Genomic DNA, 16,191 nt, shown 5'->3' on the forward strand with positions numbered 1-16,191 from the left:
ATTGGTTGATAAAATCGATGATGATGTGAAGTAAAGACATTGAACCTTTACTATGACTTTTACGGGATATATGATATATATATGGATTGCAGGTCAATAAAAAATCTGCAAAATTGAAAAAATAAAAAATATAAAATAAAAGCCGCCCGCCCGCCTCGATTTAAAAAAAAAAATTGAATGAGAATCTAGCTATATATTTATTATGGCCTTATGGGTATATTTATATTTTCTCTGAACAAATTTCAAATAGTTAAGATTTTTTCAAATACAAATATAATTTTCAGCAATTCTAATTAATAGATATTATTTCATCTTTTTGTTTTGGGGACAAAATTTTAAAACATGGAAAGTCGATATATTTATAATGGATTTGCAGAAACAAATATCTCAATTGATCTTAAATATCAACTTAAATGTCAATTTTATGTCATTTGTGGAAAGCTCACATTTTGTTTGGAAGTGACAAATGCTTTTTCTTTACCAGAATGCTCCTGGCATATAACTAAGATTTATTTTTTTGATATTTCATCATATATTAAACAATTCCGAACAATTAAACACAACAGTTCAAACTGATTATTTTTTTTTTTACAGCTGTTTTCTCAGTGAAATCTGAATCCAATATACTCAAGGCAAAATAACTAAGAAAATATAAACATCATCTGAAAATTTTACTTATAATTATTTAAAAAATTTATCATAGTGTATATAACTAATCGATACCACTATTTTGTGCCCGGGCTTACTCATAAAATACATGAAAACCAAGGAGCCTTAAAGGCGGCCCCCAGACCCCCTGCCTCAATGAAATCATCCCCCCTTCTAATCACAAATCCTGTATCCATCATGATAGATATGATACATATACTGGGTACATGTATAAGTCTGGTTGAGGTCTGGAACTGTGTTGAAATTTGACCCCTGCAATCTTATGCAAGAAAATGCAGTTATTTTGCAAAAAAAGTTGGATCAATCCAGAAATATGAATTTTCCTGTCAGACATCGATCCTCCCTAGCTTATATTTCAATTGAATGTTGTAATACAGTAAAAGTTGTCTAATCCATAGGTTGTGTTTTCCAGAATCTCTTCCAATATGATACTTGAACGGAAGTCCCTTTCAGTAAATTTGTTTCAAATGTTGTCAGACCCGGAATTTCTCTTTCAATTTCTCTAAAATGAATGGTGTCCTGTTTAGACAAGTTTTACTGTACCATAAGACTAAACCTCAGTTTTTGAGGTAACTTCCAAGACACATCATTTGCTTCAATGGGCCAAGCACCTGACAAGGAACATTGGTTCCTTTTTTTAATGGACTTGGATTTATAAACATGGCAGCCTGGCAGGGCTTGAGACTGTGTTGAACAAGCACTCTACTGACCTCAGTCCTAAAGGAGCAACTCTGTATTAGTGGCATTTGCCATGAATTGTAACTAACTAGGTTATAAATGATCACATATTGTAAAGTACTTCCAAATTTTCTAATTTTTTTGAATAACAGACTTTTATATTTCTACCCATATCCAAAGACACTGAAGAAAACATCAGTCGTAAACAAATAATGATTGTTTAAAAAAAATCCAATCAAATTCTACCTCCTACTTATTACTGTCTACACTGAGATCTAGCTTACTTTCTTTTCCTGACCCTGAGCCCTGGACTTGGTCTTTTTGGACTTTTTAGAGTTTCCATTGACCTTTTTCTCTGTCTTACCCCTCTCTGATTGAAACTCTACACATTTTGTAAACAGCTGCCTTAACAACATCATGAAAGTTAAAAACAAAACAACAAATGTCCTCCAAAATCCTTGATATCAAAATCTCTGACCCACAACTGTGAAAATAATTGCTTTCCCCTGGTATTTATGGTGTATTTTGTTCTCCTGTGCACAGGTCAAAATTCACTTCCCCGATTGGCTGAAAATCAGGAGAGGTCATCTGAGGTCAGAAAACATGGCATATTGCATCACAGACCATTATCCTAAGCTGTCAAGACTGTTTCTTATTGATTGCCTCTGTGATAATGGGTAAATTGGATTAAATCCAACAGAATCTGTAACAGTGACTAAGGTGTAGGTCAAGCACCTTAAATGTGGCCAACGACCTTGTATTGCCAACAGTCTGTCATGCTTTCACTTCTGCAACATCTTGTATCATCATCATCATCAATTCTTTTTTCTTGGTTTTATTTTTTTTAATTCATTTATCTAAGTTAATACCACATGTCCTGAAATTAATTTCCTACACATCTATGAGAGAAAAAACAGAGGATGAAGACAGAGGCAATTAAATCTGACTGCTGCAGAGGAAACAGTCTTTGTCAGAGTTTGTCTGTCTGTCTGTCAGGGTTAATAAAGCCTCTGATGGTGGGAACTCATCTTTGATAAATAATATGAACTTTAAGGACAAGCAGTGTTGAATAATTCATTAGGGGGCAAAGTGTATACAAATTTTTAATTGAAAAATGCCACTGAAATTAAATCATTTTAGAGTAATTTATATTTGTTTTAAAAAAATCATCCTTTAAGTCATAATTTGGGAATAATTTAAAATGAAATATTTACATATCAGGAAAGGGCAACCATAAAACATTTTGAAACAAAGGACTTTCTCCTTCAAGCACCTGTCCCATTTTGGTATTTATTTACATAGACAAATGTATAAAAACTGAGTTTCAAAGAGAACTAATATTTAAAACTCAAGTGTAAAAAATGTTAATATTCAATATTTTCCTATCATATATTTTAATGATATTTTGGTCTTGATTCATAATTTGTCAATTTTCAACAAGAAAATTAAACATTGATTTTCATTCCTATAGGCATAATAAGCAAAAAGAAATTGGTGTTTCATTATTTCTCCTACACACATAAATAATTTGTTTCCAATTTTCAAAATGTTTTAGATGACGCATATCTGAAATTAAGAGAACCTGATAGATGAATAACTTTCAAAATAAAAATTCTATAAGAAACAAAAGGAAAACATGCCCTAATATTTCTTGTGAACACTACTCACAATTTTTGTCAGTCAATAAACCCAGTAAATATAGGATATATTACATCTAGTAATGTTGTACCATGTTGTTCATTAACCTAGTTAATACCACCTTCTTACAGTACAATGTACCGGTACTCAATAGCTGTCATCATTGCAACATGTGTAACAAATAGGACAGACAATCTATACTGGATAATGTGAACAAGACAGGGAATTCTCCACACATCGGGCACGTCTCTACACCTCTGGTAGGAGAGGAAACACGTGAAGACCTGGCAGACTGACAAGACAGTCGTGGCAGAATGACATGTAACAGTGAGGACTTCTAAAGCACAGCAGACTGTTTCCACTGTGTCTGAAACTCATCTCTTACTCCGATCTGACCTACTTATAGGCAAAAGTAAAGGCAAATTGTTCAAAGTTCTTTAAAAATACATGAATAGTTTCAGACAGACAAGACATAAAATAAAGACTGGCTGTTTCCACTGTGTCTGAAACTCTTCTCTTACTCTGATCTGACCTACTGAGTACTCACAGGCAAAAGGGAAAGCAAATTGTTCAAAGTTCTTTAGAAATACACAACTAGCTTCAGACAGACAAGTCATAATGGCAGAAGATGACTTTTTACATTGTGTCTGACTCTCTACTAGTCATGTGCTATATGAATTCTAACCTACAGCACTTAAGGGCAAAAATATAACAAATTGTTCCAAGTTCTTTAAAAATTACAGGAATAGTTTCAGCAGTTTAAAATATCTTCTTCACTAAGCTAAGCACTTGAACCCTCTATAAACACCATTAATACAATATCATTGCTATTATAAGCTTCTACTCAATCTGTTTAAGATTACCTGCATATGTACAGGGGGACAGACGGTTTGTTCATGGTTTCTCATTTCCTCCTTCCAAGCTTTTTCAACACGAGATTTCAGACACTGCACATATAGACTGGACATGTCTCCACCGTTAATGAAGCCCACTAATTAAAGTCACAAATCTCAGATCCAGGAAATATTTTAATTCAAATCCATTCTGCAGGCTACTTGCCTCCTACAACCTTCTTGTTACAATGCTAATTACCCCAGATCCTAAACACTTTTTATGTACTAAGATAATTTTGCCAATTAGGTGATGAGCCAAGCAGTAAATAATGAATATAAAAAATCACAAAGTATGACCATTATAATTCCTCGAAGGTTAATATAATTCCTAGTTTTCAGTCAGCTTCTCCTAATATACTTTGTCACTCAAGGTCAATCTAACCACTGAACACATTAAAAATTCTCCGATAACATCTCACTTTATCCTGCTACCATAACAATCCTATCTTCCACACTGTGTAAATTTTCCCTCTTTTTATTTTCTGGCAGGTCATGGAATACCTTTTTCCATCCAATCAGAAGATCTTACAACCCTCGATTCTTTTTGGTCAATGATCCTAGGGTTAAAATGACTCAACAAAAATAATCCGGTCATTTAACTCCCAAAGGCTTCCTAATTATTCAGGGTACATAAATTCTCCATAGACTTCTCACTATGAGGACAGCAGTAGGACTGAATTATATATCACCATCAAAATCGTCTGGCCAATTCTCCTAGATCCTCAGAAAATTTGGGTCAGAAATCCTCCAAGAACTTCTGACTCCTAGCTGCTGCAAGGGGAAAGTTATTTAAAATAAGCCCTCATTACTAGAAATAGGTCATATTATCAGGAATAGAACCAGAAATAGTTTATATTTAGCAATTAGAGAAATATTTCCTTCCTTCATCAGATCAGATCAATTAATCCATACACCATTATTCCTGTACAAAATGTTCTGTAAATCACACTTGCAAGATGTGTCCGGGATCCCAGACACAAACCGTTTCTAGAGCAATTCCAGAATAAAGATATACTTTCTTCACAAAAAATACATTAGCAGCATAATGATTGATTCTGTTCGATTCTGTTCTCAAGCAATCGTCTCTTTATAGCTACTAACATACGCTATTCACAAAACTCCCACCAATTTCATTTAATCCAAACACAAGTTGTAACAGTAGAAATTATGGAAGTCCCGGGATCAAGAAACAACTAAACTGCATTATTTCCAGCTCTAGTGTCTATTGATTTTCCTTGAATTTGGTCTTTTGCTCGGTCAAACTTTAACATACTTGTCATAAGTATATTTATTATTAGCTAGCACACAAATCCTCCAATGTAAATGAGATCATCAAAGACTTCCAATTCTGTTGGCTTTATAGTGTAGAAAATGAAGGTTCCAAGAGTTTTTCCATTCCACTGCCACTGAGGAATTTTTCCAACCGGTGTATTCCAAAAATAAACCTTGCTTGAAGTATATTTTCCTTCTTTTCTTACACTCCGTTGGTGGTTATTTTAATTTTCGAACAGGAATTCTTCTTTCCACGTGTTTATTTTCATTGTCTGGGGATTTCGGTGAGGTTTAATGAACTCTAGCTAGCTGTTTTAATGCATCCAAGTTCTTTTTTTTCCCACCATCCAACAGCTTTTGAAAGCATATGTTTATCATACAACAGAAAGCAGCTAGTGCAGAGGGAACAAGTCACAGGATGGAGCGCGAAATCAGATAACCTTCTGACTCAAGGAATTACCCACGATTCACCTGCTATAGCTTATCGTTTTTGATAAAATATTTATACTAGATGTACGATAAAAATTGTTTTCAATCAAATAACTTAATTTAAACACCTTATTAATGAATATTTTTTTTTATATAATATGAATTTAATACACCTATATTCTAATATATTATATTGCCTAGCTTTTGAATTAACAGATGAAAGCGTAAGAGTTATCTTTCTTGCACTGCACTGAAATCCGTTTCCCCTGCAAACATTTGTCAGAACAAGGAACACAGTAGGGAATTTAGTTGGTTATCTACTGAATCAATTAGCCTGCCAAAGGCAGAGCATCACAGTTCAAGAGCAGCTGACTCAAGATTTCTGTGTGAACAAAGAAACTTATCCAAACATTTCATTTCCTCCACAGGGTGTGTCTAAAGCAACTCCAAACTAAGAGCAGATAATTTACATATACATTCAAAATTAAAAAAAAAGAATTATGGAATAAAACATTAAATTTTGGAGCATCCTACATATGGCAGCAAATGACAGTATAGTTTATGTTTTATAAAAAATATTCTATGGTTGGTAAAATAACAGTCACATTAATTATCAGAAAAATAGGAAAAAAATTTTTTAAGCGTTGGATAATTCAGAAAAATTATGTCTTGGACGTGCTTATTTAAATGATAGGGAAAATATTACCATGTGAAGATATGTACAAATTTTGCACCTCATATTAATTGAATTTATTTACAGATTAATTTAACTGCCGCCCACTAAATACTAGTATTGTGCATTTAACATACATGTCCTATCTGTTACCTTCTTAATAAAGAGGGAATGCACCTATGTGTTTGTGAATAATTAAAAGTGAAGTGATGAACTATTAAGCTAACACACAGTATAACCCACTTCATGCCACCCCTGTGTAGTATTATTTTGGATATCAATATGCCCTCACCTTGCAGTTACTGGTTTTTGTTTTTAAAAAGTCAATTTTTATTTCAAAAAAATCCCACTTCCTGTTACTGTTTTGGTTAATTATGTGTTTAAATTGCTTTGGAAATAAATAACTTTCTGTAACTGTTTATTCTAATTAAAGATAGCATATAAATATTCAGCAATTGAAGAAAAACCCATAGATTTTGCTTCTGTTTGGTATATGGTAGTTTGACATGCTTTTAAAATATATTAGATCATATATTGGCATTCAATGATAATTTTTTCAAGATAAAAATCTAAGATAAAATGTTATTTTTTAAAAGAAATATTTTCTTTTGTGCAATGCAGTGGATTTTAGTAGTTTATTACTATATTATTCAAATAAAGTTGAAAAAATCATAGTAAAACCACTTTCATTTTTCAAAAATATGTCATTTAAAAAATGGACTTATTTTGAAAATGACCCACCTATGTGTTTGTGAATAATTAAAAGTGGTGATGAACTATTAAGCTAACACACAGTATAACCCACTCCGTGCCACCCCTGTGTAGTATTATTTTGGATACAGCTGTATCAATATGCCCTCACCTTGCAGTTACTGCTTTTTGTTGCAAAAATCCCCTTCCCGGAATTATGTGTCTGAAATTATTAAAGATGGCTTCACTTTTTGAAGAATGTAATGGAAAACTCAGGGAGTTCACTTAACCAACAGATGAACCCTTAATTCTCAATAAAATACATGTCTGCACGTCCCCTTGGACAGAAATAAAGCTAACCAATCTGGCTCAGACAGACATCAAACACAGAAAAGATTTTACCCAAATGTTACCCACTAATTCAACATTGAACTAATATAATTGCCATGAAGAAACTGCATAAAAAAGCTACACAAACCTGTTGCTTTATTCTTAATCAACCTCATGTTGGCAAGATATGGACTTTACTTCCCAAGAAATTCTCCTGCCTTAACTGAATTTACCAGTAAGTTTTATTTATATTGTACTGTTTTAATTTCCTTACCCAGCTGATTATTTTCCTTCTCAATTATATCCTCCCTCTTTATAAAAACCAACCAAACAAAAAGTGTAAGTCAACACACATAAAACACAAGAGAATTATGAAGTCAAGTAAGCAAGCCAACCACGGTAGAATTTGACCTTCACATTACAGTCTGTCCATTAAAAAGTGTCCTCTGTCGTAATTAATGCAGGGTCAAGACAAGAGAGAGAGAATGTCATAATTAATGACTGTCTACAACAGCCAAAGTCCTAATCCTTGTACTTCAAAAAAACTATGTACCGGCATCTATCTTGACAAACTTAGCTAACAGACATTGTCAGGGCTGAAAATACCAGCACTGGTGTAAAATACACCCCCCAAAATGTCGATGATTGATAGAGAAAGTTATCTGATGGCTAACACATAATTAATACATCATGCCATGGGGTCACCATTGTTAAGAATGGACACAAGCTCAACGCCTGAACCAGGTCAAGTGTACACCCTCAGGCTACAATGAACCTCTGTAAACATGGTAAAGAAGTCCACAAGTATAGAAGTGGGGGAGACTTAGCTAGATCAAGAGAATTCTATATATACACTGTTCAATAAATACTGCCGATTTGTTAATGGACTAATTTCCTACTGAGATCTGGTTGTGACGTAGTAGGTTAATTACTCTAGACTGATAGAAGGCTATAGTTATATATGTCCTGTACCTCCATGTAAATAATTTTTGGGGTATTTCATGCCAACACACAAAAAACAGTTACTGTTATGTAAAGATTTGTTTAGAATAAAACTCAATCAGCAATATGATCCCAGTAATTCATAGACATGCAGTTAAAAATTGCAAGTTTGAATTCCGTTTCATACCCTAAGAGAACAAAATTTATATTAGAAAAAAAATATTTGACAATATATTACATATCAAATTGATGGATAAAAGAAAAATTTGTGAAGACTTTATGAAAATTTAACTGAATACATAGAAAATTGCAATTAATCTTATAGACTAATATTGTCAAAATAATTAAATAAAAGAGAATATTACAATAACCAAATGAAGTTAATCTTGGGATTATGTCTTTGAAGCTATAAGGGAAAACAAGTGATGCAATGGAATGAAGCCTATATAGCTGCTATCTTGTCAGATCTTCATTAAAGATTAACATGATTAACTTATCCTAAATCTGATCAATGAAATCTTAGTAATAATAAACATGATAGCTTAATCTGTATCTGCCTGATCTACAATCCTGAAGTGTATGATAATCTTATAACCTGTATAATCTTACATGTATAATCTTATAACATGTATATAATCTTAGAACATGTATAATTGTAGAACATGTATAATCTTATAAGTAACATGTATAAACTTAATACCGGTAATAAAAAATTAGCTGAATCCAAGACATTGCGTGGCCACGTCATTTTGATTTTTATAGAGAATTGATATTAAAATGTTAAAATATAATTGGGAGCTTCTAGTTAATTTTGAGTGTATAATGAATATCTTATGAAATCAAAGTCAACTTAAGGACAAAGGGCACTGCATGTTGCCAAAATGTACATGAAACAATTTCGTTTGTAAAATATCCACCTATGAATTGAATATATACTTCCTGTATATCAGATTACATAAACACACTGAACAGGTTATGTTCACCCAATCAAAGAGGGGAAAAAATCGCAATCATTTTAATTTTTAAAGAGTATACTTTTCTCTACATCATACAATATTCCATCAATGTCGGTGATTATATTCCCATATAATTGCCTCTTTTTTCATTAAAAAGTGTAATAAAAAAACAAAAAAATACCAGATACCTTGGATTGTTCGTTGGTTAACATTGGTTCAAGCGGAAATTAGAAGCTTAACAGAAATATTCTTTTTTATTAAATATTTATCTTCCTTTTGAGATGTAATGAATCAACTCCTGCCTCTTCAGGATGGTATCAAATGAATTCTTAATAAAAAGTAGATCCCAAAAAACACAGGCTTGGAAACAAACACTTCAGCTTTTTTCCCCCTTATTCCTGGAAACACCTACACCATATCTCCACACTTGACCATATATCCATTTTTTCTATTTTCTCTTGTATGATTTCAAAGAAACAAACTGTCAAGCTGAAACTTACCTGAAAGAAAAAAGAAAAAAGCTTAAGCATAATATAAGAAGTAATATTTTTATGTAATCAGTCTAAAATTATCACATATAAAACTGTCAGTTTAACTTTTAACTTGCATGCAATTATGACTCTTGAACCGATAAGTGGTATAATTAGTCCATGGTTTGCCTGCATGACAATTTTACAAGCGAACAAAGTGAAAATTCACTTTTATATATAGTCATTGGTGATATATATAACGACAGCTTTGAATCTTTGAGTACATATATTTATATGTGAAAATGTCAAGGATAATTCAGCCTAAAATTGATTGAAATTATTGAATGTAATCTTATATCTACGGAGGAAGTTAAATCAATTTATAAATAGCTAGCATCATGTAACTCTAAATACTGTTATGTAAATTAACTGTGGGACAATACACAATGACAAAACAGTTAAACTCAAATAAAATCTTTCAGGTGCCAACATCAAACATTCCACCGTATCATGATCTTAGCTTTGCAGCAAGAGAAACAAATTAATTATATAAACGAGATCTCACTTTTGGAAATGAGGTGTGTTCATTCTTTGATCTAAAGACAGCCCTACCAATAGTTTGAGGTATTATCTCATACATTGATACAGAGGAGATGGGTTTTGGAGAGTCTCTACCCTGCTTCATTGGTACTGATGATTCACTGAATGATGTAAACAAACAGATTTCTTCCATCAACATCATCATTACCAAGGTCACGCTGGATTTGTATGTAACAAACTGTATAGCTGCAGAAATGTTTTTTTTGGTCAGAATTTTAAGTTAGAAGCCAGAAATATGCCTGTCTGGAGAAGAGTTGTGGTTTAAGCTAATGCTTTAAAGCCTCTCCTGTCTCTAGCTCTCAAGTTTAATCCCCTGGTAACTGGATACTTTTAGTTAAAAGCATTTCTCAATTTTCAATGACACATTCTGATCAATAGTCACAATCTGTTCTTTATGTTTTCAAAAACCTATATATTTTCTGCAATGAATTCATGATTGTGTTAGCTTTTGTAAAATGCTAATATTGAATTTCAGTGGTAGGACATTTAAACTGTTCATGTGCTGTATTTGTGTATCTTGATCATCACAAATATAAATCAGAAACCTTGGATTACCAGTTTACTTTCCTTAAATGTAAAATATACTCAAATGACACATACTTATGTTCATCAGAATAGTGTGGGGTTTTCTATGTATGGCCTTCTCCTTCCATTAAACTCAGTTTCCCCATATTTCAGTAATACAACTACATGCAGGGATATGACCTTGTTGAGCCACAACAGCCATGTCATGTTAAATTGATTTCAGTCCTTGATCCCTATCCATCTTTATTTGGATTTTAATTAACTTCACAAACCCATCTTTACCCTGGCAACAGTCATTAAAAGTGAGTCCAGGCTTAATCGGAAATGTTATAAACATTCTTCATAGTGATTTTTTTCTAATTTATTTCTTTTTCAGTTCTTACTTTATGGAATTTATTGTAAGATATACAGGCTAAAGTTTACAGAGTATGCAAATTTTTTTTTTTCAAGCAATTATTGCATTGCTGAAAAAAGTTGTCATTTATAAACCAAAATTTCAAACCAGACTGACCTCCCATCCCCCACCTCCCTTGACAAGGATAACCACTTGGGCATAAAATGAGTGTCAGATGCAGCATATGTAGGAGACATCAGTTAAGCTTCTATGCTAAGCCTGTGACTTTGATACCACTGCTACTGAGATTGTAATTAGATTCACATATAAGTCTCTGATGCATAAAATGTTGATCAGATGTTACTACTAACCCTGTAAACTATCCTTAGATGAATCATACTTTATAAAGTTAAGACACAGCTTTTACTACTAACCCTGTAAACTATCCTTAGATGAATCATACTTTATAAAGTTAAGACACAGCTTGTGGTAATTAAGCTTCAGAAATGCTGAAGGCAGGTGCATGTATCCCCAATGCTACAGATGGTCATGCTGTTCCCTCCTCCCTCCAACACCACATACATACAGGTAAAATTATAAGTCAAAAGGAGATGCTTAGTTCCCTTTGGCTCATGATCCCAACATTGACGTTTTTAGAGGTCTGACTATTTGCTTAAAGCTCCCAATTTAAATTGTTTCAATGAACTTTTGAAAGAAATTACTGATTGTTTTCTCCATATTTCCCTTTTACAAAAATTATGTAACAATATATATATAGTGTTTTTGTATGCTCAATGATTGTATTGTCTTTCACTTTTAACCGGAACCCATTCTCCCAAAATAACTGCTACTTCTCATTAATTTGTTAGTCAAACAATTCTTTATTGTATAAAATACTACGAGTTCAAAAAAATTTACAGAAAAATTACAGGCAAATCTGCTTCAGAAGAGAAGAGAGGCAATCCTCTGACCTTATTTTCTTGCCTTATTGTACCTCTGCAGGTCAGCCAGAGTGGTTCCAAAATAAGTGACAGATGATTAGCAGATAATAGCCAGGTCCCTGTAACATTTTACTGTCCCCCAGTGATTTCCTCCTGTTCTAAGCCTGTCCAGGGAATCTAACCATCAGGCATTATATCAGGCCCCATCTGTTCCTCCATCAGTTAATCCTAGCCAGAATACAAAGGGGTCAAAGTCTTCGGCACTAATTACTGGTATATTTAGAACTGCATGTAGCAGTGACACAGGAAAGGGTGAGAACTCAGTGTGCTCTGCAACTTAACCCTTCATATTTCCTCATATACCACATCAATTTATATTCAATAAAGAAAATCATCTAAATTTGCCTGTACTTCATGAACTTAGAACCTCTGTGGGCCAAATTCTAAATTAATATTTCAGGATTAGCGCCATAGTTGCATCACATGAACAGCACACTAACTTGCACTCAGATTGACACCATTGAAGCTTTTAAGTGCATGCTTCGCACACATGACATACAAAACAAGTATTTTACAAACTGGGATGGGATGTTCTGACTTCTGATGCATGGCAACTGAATGTAACAGCTGCCTTAGAGTTGCAGAATTCTCACTCTCACCATCTCATGACAATCTGATGTACTGCATTTAAATCAATTATTCAGTTCCTTGGACATTTTTTCATTGTTTCTACTTTACATGCCAATTCTGTACAACAAAGATATAAAATTTCAGGATCAATAAATACACCCTTTCTATTAAAGCCTATACTATATTAGATATGCAGTCACATGTGTCATATTATATCATTGGATATTGTCATATTGTCATGTCAATGGAATGCACCGCAATGGTTTTTGAATACCTGTTTTATAAACAATGATTGCGCAAGTCATATACGTATTGCGCATTGAAATATCACCATATTATATCTCTGTATTATATATATCTTTTTATTTTACTGAAGAATTCGAAGTATTTTGGGAAGTGACACGCAATATACATTTTCCTGAGCATTTAAATCAGTTCTCAGGTACCTAGCTGTTCTATCATTCTGCAGTTTACCGATCTAAACATAAAGCGTATACCCCTCTAATTTAGTTCACAGTGACCAGAAAAATTTGATCTTCTTATCCTGTACTTTTAATTCCTAAAGTGTTAAAAAAAATTATACACTTTGATTATCCCTTCTTTCTTTTTTTATAAATAGACCATGATCGACATCTCTTTTCAAAAGTGGGTCAGCCAGTAGCTTGCATTATATGACACACATATTTTTATACAATTTTTCACAATTTACTGTATCCCTTAGCCAAAGATCCACTTTAATATCATTTTATAGGCCGGTTTATTGACCCTTTACAGCTATTTACACAGTTTAAGATCAATATACAACTACCCTGTGACAGATTCACTTTGTTCTGGCTTTCATCATTCAGATTTTCCACACATTTCCCTACTTTCAGTCTTCTCCTATATTCATCCCTAATTCTGAACTCTGCAACAAAAATCTCATTCACAATTAAACCGCACTAACAACTTACCTGTCAAAATTATACAAAGTTTAATCCCCAAAAGTGAATTTGTGATTTAAAGAGGTTCCCACAAAAGCACAAGTTTCAGTGAACACCGATTTTTTAAACTTTCCACTGTTCATTCATGTACCCTAGACTGATCGAGGCACATGTGTTACTGCCTCAATACTGGCAGATAAAAGGCGACCTTCACCTTCCCCCAAACAGCAAATGATCAATAGGGGCCCTCTATTTACTAATGTCCAGCGGAGGCCCCCTAAGGGAATTTTCAGTATTATAACAATCAATCATGCTGATCCTTTATTGACTCAGGGTTGCAACAAGGCTGTTGGGTAATTATAAACACAAAAAGTTTAAATAGTGTAGATGAAAGAGGAATTCAACTACTTATTCAGGAACATGATGTTTGGTCAAGTGTGACATGTTTCATAATGTTGCATATTGGACAGCTATAAAAATACTTCCATTGAGAAACAAAATATCACCAGAACTTTGCTGTGAACAATTCATCATGGCTTTTTTTTTTAAACAGAACTTAAGCTTAATTTGTTTACAACAATTCATCAAGGTTTTTAAGTATATGTGTAACTGAAGACTTTGTGAACCCTGTCAAGATTTGTAATGTGTTGACTTTTGTACTTTGTCACCCTAATGAAAAGTGTCAACACCACAATACATTAACATGTTCACCTCTCACCCATCAGGTCCTGGGATCACAAACATCTTAAGCTAATATAAGTCAAAAATTTGTTTACAAATTATGCTAAAATAATTTTGAAGTCAAACAGTTCTAGATAAAATGCCATAATTTAAACATATTGCAAAACCATTCTTTTCTTGCCCGCAAATTAAAGAGTTCCAGTTCAATCGTAATAAACATTTCACAGGTGGATGAAATTTTGACTTAATTGTTTTTAAAAATTAATTTAATTTTGCTTTATGATCTTGGGGTCATGACGATCTAGCAGGCTGACTGGAATATTGAACAAATTAGAATAATTGATCTTGTAATTCGAAGCATTTGAAATCAACCCTAGCAAAGATTGATAATCTGTGATTCAGGTTGCTGCGATAATCTGGTCTACATCTAATTTGTGTGACAGCAGACCATTAGCTCTGTCAGTATTCCACACGCATCAACTACAATCAAGTTTAAGAATGATGAATCGGAACATTCAACTGCTAAAAAACGGAGGATTTCTCCATAAAATTTGAAAATCAATTCAAGAAACCACTTCCTGAAAACAAAAAAATTGTGAAGAGGAAGAAATAAAACTACACACATATATATAACTGACAAATTAGATAGAATCTTACACCATTCAGCAGTTCATTGACATAAAAGCAAAACACATAAATGATCTGTTATCCATCCATCTTAAAGAGCAGTTAAAAATGAAGTTCCCCTACCATGTCTAAAGTGAGGCTTTAATGTGACTACCATTTGAAATTTATCAGTCTTCCTGTCTGTTTGTGGAGTAAAGACCCTGATATATTAAGTCATAGAAACAAGGAAATGATGTACACTTAAACAGGCACAGACATTAAAACTTGACACACATTACATACATAGAGGCATTAAAATCTTAAATTTCTCCTTTATGAGATCTCGGGGATATATGAATGGAGAATTAAGTATATTCATATATCAGCAGTTTTTGAATGAACCTTGAAAAGGAAACAGGTTTTAATGTGGAAAACCATGTTGACATAACTAAAGGGCCTTAAGATGTTTGTCTTGCAAAAACTGAGCTTTTGTAAGACAACTTGTCCTCAGATTATGAAAACCTCAGGATGAAAAGTGTGTATCAGGGATATTAAGCTCTACAGATTCTCTTTAATTCTTAAAAATGTTCTAATTTATAGACTAAAAACTATACTGTTTGGAAATATCAAATTACAGTGTAAATTACATGTAGCTACCTCATAACTACAATTTTTAATCAAGAGAAAGATTTTTCTCTTTTAATTAAATCTTGTCTATTTACTCTTAATCCAGATCGACCCACTTGGCCAATGCAGTGCAGATTCAAAGTCAGATTATGTAATACTAGTCTTTTTTAAAAGGACATGAATAGAGCCTGATTGATTGTTAGTTTGCATCTTTAGAGTCATCAGCCATGCAAGTTTGATGGGAATTATATGGCTTACAGGAAAAGAAACTATTCATCAAGAATTTCAAACAGATTACTAATGCAGCATCTGGAACCTTACTGCAAATCTGCAAAATTAGCAAAATTAGGCCTATTAGATGAACTGTTCCTCAACTGCTTCAAATTTTCAGAAATAATTCCGAGCACTTTAGTTTAATTTATATCCTAAAAGAACTACACCCCCCGGGCTCTTGGGGAACCCTGGGGTAGAAAGCTGAGTTCAGAAACCTCATGGTCCTCTGACCTACTACATAACATTTAGCCATAATGCATACTTAAACAGTGGAGGGGTTGTCAATTAAAAGAAAATGTACATTTTTTAGGCCTATAGGGGGTGGGGTGGTACTGGAGGGGGAGGGGGCAGGGAGGAGGGAATTCTATGCCTTTTAGAGTAAGCATATCCATCTGACACAAAAGTTAGATG

The 16,191-nt window shown here is 33.3% G+C and overlaps 1 protein-coding gene across 9 annotated transcripts in view; it reads right to left on the reverse strand.

The window, feature by feature from the left end:
- Window positions 1–16,191, reverse strand: part of LOC134232016 (uncharacterized) — a 72,395-nt gene that overhangs the window by 21,893 nt on the left and 34,311 nt on the right. Inside the window, exon 1 of one of the 9 annotated variants that reach the window (XM_062713982.1) lies at window positions 9,359–9,524. The exons of 6 other annotated variants lie outside the window; for them this stretch is intronic. In XM_062713982.1, coding sequence (XP_062569966.1) covers window positions 9,359–9,382 — 24 coding nt within the window. In that variant the 5' untranslated portion in view covers window positions 9,383–9,524. Of the gene's footprint in view, window positions 1–1,631; window positions 1,808–3,848; window positions 4,516–9,358; window positions 9,525–16,191 lie in introns of those variants that run through there. 2 more of the 9 variants (XM_062713980.1, XM_062713979.1) reach the window with 2 other exon arrangements.

This window comes from Saccostrea cucullata, unplaced genomic scaffold, assembly GCF_032062105.1.
Source record: "Saccostrea cucullata isolate Sc308-1 unplaced genomic scaffold, CSIRO_AGI_Scuc_v1 ctg148, whole genome shotgun sequence".
Lineage (NCBI taxonomy): Eukaryota > Metazoa > Mollusca > Bivalvia > Ostreida > Ostreidae > Saccostrea > Saccostrea cuccullata.